Source organism: Ipomoea nil, unplaced genomic scaffold (assembly GCF_001879475.1).
Source record: "Ipomoea nil cultivar Tokyo-kokei standard unplaced genomic scaffold, Asagao_1.1 scaffold2846, whole genome shotgun sequence".
Lineage (NCBI taxonomy): Eukaryota > Viridiplantae > Streptophyta > Magnoliopsida > Solanales > Convolvulaceae > Ipomoea > Ipomoea nil.
The window spans coordinates 165332-172996 of record NW_017619274.1 but is presented as its reverse complement, the minus strand read 5'-3'; the positions used below and the strand labels follow the sequence as shown (position 1 = coordinate 172996).

The 7665-nt window shown below is 41.2% G+C and overlaps 2 protein-coding genes across 2 annotated transcripts; both read right to left on the bottom strand.

The window, feature by feature from the left end:
* Positions 1–3244: 3244 nt before the first annotated feature.
* On the bottom strand, positions 3245–3991 carry LOC109160418. Its single transcript, XM_019308712.1, has one exon. The coding sequence runs from the start codon at positions 3989–3991 to the stop codon at positions 3245–3247; it is 747 nt and encodes a 248-aa protein (XP_019164257.1).
* Positions 3988–4782, bottom strand: LOC109160417 (uncharacterized protein At4g02000-like). Its single transcript, XM_019308711.1, has one exon. It carries the CDS (start codon positions 4780–4782, stop codon positions 3988–3990), a length of 795 nt encoding a protein of 264 aa, XP_019164256.1.
* Between the last annotated feature and the right edge of the window lie 2883 nt (positions 4783–7665).

Here is a 7665-nt window from a genome sequence, read left to right as displayed (position 1 = left end):
TGGCACATGAAGCCACATCCTGGAATCAGGCATAGAATCGGTCGCCCGTGCTAACGCATGAGCTACACAATTCGCTGTTCTCCTAACATGGGAAATAGAAGTTATCCCAACGTCCTTAGCAATCGAATGACATTGCTTTACAATTAGACCTACGTACGAAAAATCAGTAAAACTAGAATTGAAAGCGGTACATAAATTCAAACAATCCGACTCGAGAATAATATTATTAAACTGTTGCTCCCTTAACCAATTCAAAGTAGCCATGGTTGCAAGGGACTCGGCCACGAACGGGTCACGATCATTACCCAGACGACCGCTCTTCGCAGCTACGAACCTTCCGTCATGATCCCGGACAACCGCACCAAAGCCTGTCCCATGATCAAAAATGGCTGCATCAACGTTGCACTTGAGTAAACTAGAAGGCGGTGGTACCCATCGATTTTGTGCAGATGGCCTATCCACGACAGTTCCATGCTTTGTATAGACCACGTTCCAAGAAACTTGAAGAGCAGCTACACGGTTCTGGGTCGTCAGTATGGACGGTGTTTTGTCGTGCCAGATCATGTCATTATGAGCTTGCCAAATTGTCCAAAAAATCGCTGCCAGTCTTGTCGCATCCTCTTTCGACGGGCTGCTAAGAACATGCTGCATGAAAGTTAGGATGTCCAACCCCTTTAAAACATCAACCTGCTCCCAGATTGCCTTCGCAAAAGAACACTCGCAGAAAAGGTGGCTCATCGACTCTACCGGAAAACCACATATTGGGCACCCTCCTCCAATCCAAACCCTCTTTTGCCGCAGATTGTCCCTAACAGGCAATATTCCACGAGCACATCGCCAAAGAAAGTTCTTAATCTTGGGCGGTATTGGTAAAGCCCAAAGAGCTGTCCAAGCCTGAAAAGTGTTTCCGGTGTCGTTTTGTGACGTCGCGTTCATAAGTAGTCGATAGCCATGTTGTACCGTGTACCGGCCGCGTATAGCGCCTATCCATCGCCAACAGTCAGGAAAGTTGCCATTTGTCGGGGTTGCCAAAATTCTGATGACATCGTCTGCATGGAAAAGATCGCGAACCACATCCACATCCCATCGGCTTTGATCGTCTAGCAACCCACGAACTGTTGCGTGACGAAGCTCCTCAATACAAGGTGTAAGCAGAGGTGTGTTTGGAGAGACCGACACCCAAGGCCAGTCCCATATCTTCGTGTCTACTCCATTACCGATACGCCTCGCTATGCCCATTTGTAAGACCTTTCTCCCGGCCAAAATACTGCGCCACAAATAGCTTGGATTCCCCCCTATAGATGCCCCCAAAAAGTCTGTGGTGGGGTAATACTTTGCCTTCAACAACCGACTTACCAAGGATTCAGGTTGAGTTAGCAATCGCCATCCTTGTTTCGCCAGTAAAGCCATGTTGAACTCATGTAATTTCTTGAAACCCAGCCCCCCTTTGATTTCGGTGTACACATCCTCTCCCAACTTAGCCAATGAATCCCCCGATGTCCATTTCCTCCGCCTCCCCACCAGAAACGATTGAACAATTTTTCTAGAGTATCGCAAACACGGAGGGGAAGTAAGTAAACTGACATGGTAAATATTGGAAGTGCTTGTGCGATGCTCTTTAGAAGGACCTCTTTACCTGCACGGGACAAAAATCTGTGCTGCCATGCCCCAATCCTTGCTCGAATATTATTCTCTATATATTTGAACACGTCCACCTTATTACGTCTAAGGACAGATGGTAGGCCCAAATAGCGCCCGAGGTCCGCGGACTCATGGACACCGAAATGATCAGAAACCAACCCCCGCGCTTGTATTGGTGTGTTGCGACTAAAAACTGCGCTGGACTTATCAAAGTTTATAAGTTGACCCGAAGCCATGCAATAAAGATCGAGGCAATTTTTAACTTGTGAAGCATCCTGTTGATTGGCCTTGAAAAAGAGCAAGCTGTCATCAGCAAAAAACAGATGAGTGATGGCCAGAGCACCCCTAGCCACCCTTACCCCATGAATGTCTCCCCGGTCCTCTGCTTGTTGCAGAAGAATAGAAAGACCCTCGGCGCAGAGTATGAACAAATAGGGCGACAAGGGGTCACCTTGTTTAATACCCCGAGTTGGACACACTTGACCTACGATCGTACCGTTCACAAGAATAGAATAGTTTACTGATGTGACACACAGCATCAATAAATCTATCCAATCCCTTTCAAAACCCAGCGCCCTCATCATCCCCTCCAAAAAGGACCATTCCATCCTATCGTACGCCTTAGCCATATCGAGCTTTAGCGCAGCCCACCCTGTCTCACCCCCCGTCTTTCTACGTAAGTAGTGTCCAATTTCACCGGCCACTAAAATATTATCCGTTAAAAGACGGTCAGGAACAAAAGCACTCTGGGATTGAGATACTATAAATTCCAGATAACCCTTTAACCTGTTTGCCAACATTTTAGCGAGGACTTTCTAAATGACATTACAAAGGGCTATCGGCCTCAAATTTGACACCTTAATCGTGCTAGCTTTCTTAGGGATCAACACGATGTTGGAATCGTGGAAACCCAAGGGGAAGTTATTAGTTTCCACACACTTAATCAGAAAGACAGCCAGATCATGTCCGAGCACTGGCCAGAAATGCTGAAAAAACGCCGGTGACATACCGTCAGGGCCGGGGGCTTTTTCAGGTGCCATGTCAAACAGAGCTTCTTTCACCTCTGCGATCGTGAATGGTTGCCTCAGAGATGTGTGCATCTCGTTTGTCACCCGTTCCCGAACCCGATGAAAGAGGTCAACATTACATGCACTGGAGCTAAAAATAGAATTGTAGTACCTCAGGACTTCTGCGTGCAGAGCTTCGACCTCCTGCCATACGTCATTTTAATCCCTTAGCCGCGTTAAAAAATTTTGCTTGCGTCTTGCCGTAGCAGCCTTATGGAAGTATTTTGTATTTGCATCGCTATGTTTGAGCCAAAGCTGCTTGGATCTTTGTTTCCAGAATATTTCTTCAGAGATTAGCAGGCCTTCCAGCTCAATTTCCGCATCCCGAAAACTTTCGATCCCTGGGGAGTGCGGTCCTCCTTCAAATTGTCCAGTATACGACGCAATTGTTGAATACGAAAGCCAAACCTGCGGTGGTGTTCGCCGCCCCACCTCCTTAATCGATCGCCGCACACAACAATACGGGACTGGAAATCTAGCTCCAGAGATAAACGCCATGCCTCACCAACGACCTTTGCACACCCCTCCTCCAAAAGCTAGGCCGACTCAAATTTAAAAGATCGATGAGCTGCCCGCACAGGTTCTATATCTAGATTAACCAAGATGGCTCGGTGATCTGATGACCTTGTGAAAAGGTTATGAACAACCACGTCATCATGCATATCTATCCATTCCGTTGTGGCCACCGCTCTATCTAGACGCTCTTCAACCCACTCCTCAGTACCACGTCCCTTCTCCCAGGTGAATCTGCCTCCCCTCATACCCAGATCCATTAATTGGCAGTCCCCCAGTACATCATTGAACCCCTCGATCAGTGCCGCCGGATGGGGGTGTGTGCCCTGCTTTTCCGAGTGACATGCTATGTCGTTGAAATCGCCAATGACCACCCAGGGGAGAGATGAGTTGTCCCTGAGTTGCCGAAGTAGATCCCACGTGATGTGTCGTCGAGCCCTATCCGATTCACCATAGAAACCAGTGAGTCTCCATGCTGGTCGGCCAGGCAGAGTGATTTTCATGTCAATATGATTGGGAGAGTAATTAATCAAAGATGCCACATCCGTATCCCGCCAAAGAAACGCGAGGCCCCCGCCGAGACCTGTACGTTCCACACAAACTTTGCCTTCAAAACCCAATCGCATACGCAGTTCCTCTAACTTACTAATTGTTGCCTTTGTCTCCATCAAGAAGACAAACATGGGGCGGTGTTTGGACATAAAGTCCAGAAGTTCTCGGACTGATCGGGTACCGCCCAGACCCCGACAGTTCCAACTGGGGCAACTCATCTGTCTAGGCGAGCCTGGTCTGCCAGACCCGCCGCCCCAACGTTTTTTGAAGTTTCCACCATCGTGATATCTGTTCCTACAGGATCCGCATCCACATCTTCCCTGCGCCTTTTTAGATCACCCTGTATCTCACCCAGTGCTTCCATTTCCTCCAAAACGGACGGCGGAGGACCCGGCGGTGGCAGGGCCGAACTCCTCACCCATGTACCGGAATTGGATAGCAACCATCGCGCCCCCACTGGCTTTACCTGACGCTTGGGTCGAGCTCGCATCCATGGCCCATAAGGGAATGCGTCGGGAAGAATACCTTCATCGTACACTGTCCGGCAAAATTTGTCTGAATGGCCGATCATCCCACAACAATAGCAGAAGGTGCTCAAACGTTCATATTTGAAGGTTATCCATTGGAGTGAACCATCACGACATTTCAGTTTCATGCGCCGCTGGAGGGGTGCCGCCACGTTCATCCGCACTCTGATCCGATAATAGCTCTTCCAGGACCCTCCAAAGTTGAAAGGATCCGCTGCAATGAAGGTCCCGATGTAATTCCCGATCTTGGTTACGAATTCCGTAGAAGCGTACATGGCCGGCAATCCATGAACCTGAATCCAAAAGGGGACAGAGTCTAATTGCACATCTTCCGGTCGCATGCCCACCGGTACCTGTTCACAGATCAGAAGATTGTTTTCGAAGGACCACGGTCCATCGTCAACGACACGCTGGAGGTCCCTCAGGTGGGGGAATTGAAACAAGAAGAGCTCATCCGTCAACGCCACCGCGAACATGTCCATGACTGGACGCCACACGGAAGCGAGCACCTGTTGTAAATGTTCGAATCTGATCTGGCGATCCGTGAGGCCGGAGTCGGCCCACCAGATTGTGTTGAATTGTGGCATTTGGAATTAGCGGTGTCTCCGGTGCCTCCAATCCTCCAGATTCTTCCACGACCAGAGATAAATCGGCACACTGTTTCTCAATTTGGGTGACATCCATGGCGATATAATACCAGCGATAATGGATCAGAAAATACGGGAAAGCAACACACAGTATGAACGGAATAGCCATCGGAGAAGATTAAATAACAACCCTAGAGTCCTAGGGAGAACACTCTCTCAGAACACGATCGAGAGAGAGGGCCACTTTCGAAGAAGGTGATCGCCGATCACGATCACGATCGGAGATGGCGAATATTGCGGAGCGATTTGTATCTGGTTTAATTACAATTTAAATACTCTGTATTAAATATATTTGTGCAATGGTGTTTTGTTTTGATTATTATTATATTATTAATATTAATATTATTGTAATTTTATTTTATTATTACATTATTACATAATACTAACAATAATAATAAAAAATTTCTTTTACACAATTTTCTGCTGTGCATCCAAAATTTTTTTTTTAAAAAAAAAAATTGTTTTCTGAAAAATAACTCATTTTCCAGAAATTATTTTCTTACTTTCCAAACGAACTTTTATATCTATGCAATTAATTTGTTAAATTGAATAATAATTATTAGATAATGGCCTTGTTTGATTATTGACAAATTTGTCAATATTTTAACAAATTCACCATTTTAAAATTTTGTCTTTAATCAAAACACCATAAATATTATCAAAACATCAAAAATATTATTTAATAACTCAGTAATTTTACTCCAAACTGCTAAAAACAAAAACAACACATAGATATTTTGGGTTAATCTTTCCCAAACCGCCCAAATAATAAATAATAATTTTTTTAAAAAAAATTAAAATAAAAAGTCATTAAGCTAAGACTTATTAAATCAGAGTTTTTTGGTTTCTTAATACTTGCCCACATTAATGCGCAAGCAATTATGTTTGTAAAAGAAACATTGCTCCCCTTATATAGAGGAACTCAAGAGCTCATCTTTCCTAACATTTTCGATGTGGGATAAAACTTAAATGTGATCCCACATCATTTACTAAGGGAAGCCCTTTGTCTTCTTCTTCTTCTCCTTATTTTTTTTTTTTTTAATGTTAACTTTATTTTGTATGTAGTGTTGTTTGGATTATTATTATTATTATTATTATTATTATTATTATTATTATTATTATTATTATTATTATTATTATTATTATTATTAAAAAGATAGATTTTCTAGGAAATGGGCGGGAAGTTAAATTTCAGGATTTTGTTTTTATATATATAATAGATAATAGATAACAGATAATAGATAATAGATTAGAATATGAATTGTATTACACTATTTTATAATATTAGAATAGAAATTTGAACGGTTGAACCCGCATGGGTAGCTCAACTGGTCACAGAGGTGAAATTTTGGAAAAATGACCAGGGATCGACTCTCACTAGCGGCAGTGTGGGAGCTACCTCTCAAAGTGGCCTATGTGGTTCATGTTCAGCGAGGGGGGTTCCTTGTGCGCAATGAGCACCGGTTTAGCCTCTGTGGTTCATGTTCAGTTGATTTACATCCTGTGTGGGTTTTATTAGAAATATAAAGATTTTTTTTAGGAATTGGGCGGGAAGTTAAAGTTCAGGATTTTGTTTTTATATATAGTATAGAATTATTGATTAGAATACGAATTGTATTACACTATTTTATAAAGATTTTTTTTAGGAATTGGGCGGGAAGTTAAAGTTCAGGATTTTGTTTTTATATATAGTATAGAATTATTGATTAGAATACGAATTGTATTACACTATTTTATAATATTAGAATATGAATTTAAACCTAGATTTATAGTACGAATATGAAAGTAGAAAACAATATATTTTATTAGAAAGAGAGATTTTTTAGGAATTGGGCGGGAAGTTAAAGTTCAAGATTTTATTTTTATATATAGTATAGATTAGAATAGAAATTGTATTACACTATTTTATAATATTAGAATAGAAATTTTAACATAGAATTATAGTACGAATAGTAAAATAGAAAACAATATATTTCTATTAGAAAGATAGATTTTTTTGAAAATTGGCCGGGAAGTTAAAGTTCAGGATTTTGTTTTTATATGTAAAATAGATCAGAATAGGAATTGTATTATACTATTTTATAATATTAGAATAAAAATTTTAACCTGGAATTATAGTACGAATAGGAAAATAGAAAACAATATATTTTATTAGAAAAAGAGATTTTTTTAGGAATTGGACGGGAAGTTAAAGTTCAGGATTTTGTTTTTATATATACTATAGATGTTTAGTAATTTAGTATATAAAGTATTATACTACACAATAAATATATCTATTACAATAAATTATAACATTATAACTACACAACATTTAAATCCCTGATAAAAGATTTCAACTTTAAATTTTTGTCACTCAAACAAAGCCTTAAAGAGTTAAAATTACCTATACTAGTATCACTCCTAATTCGTAGTTTCGTACCCAGCCAAAGTGAAGAATAAAATAAATGTTTTCATATAATTAAAATGAAATAGCATTTTTTTTTTCTTCTTTTGGATCCGTCTAGTTTCAGAAGATAGTGGATTGGATTAATTGAGCCCGATAGCTTTGGATTATAACGCAAGTAAGGCTATCCTAATTTGGACCCAATTTCTGATCAACGTTAGGAACTTTCCATGTCGGGTGCCTAAACTATATTAACAATATAATAAAATAAAATATCGCTTCCTAAACTGAAAAGAGTGCAAATTAGCATCATGATCATGGTCTATAGATTTATG

Coding starts and splice junctions, on each gene's coding strand:
- LOC109160418 (XM_019308712.1), bottom strand. CDS start 3,991: ATGAGTTGCCCCAGTTGGAACTGTCGGGGTCTGGGCGGTACCCGATCA.
- LOC109160417 (XM_019308711.1), bottom strand. CDS start 4,782: ATGGACATGTTCGCGGTGGCGTTGACGGATGAGCTCTTCTTGTTTCAA.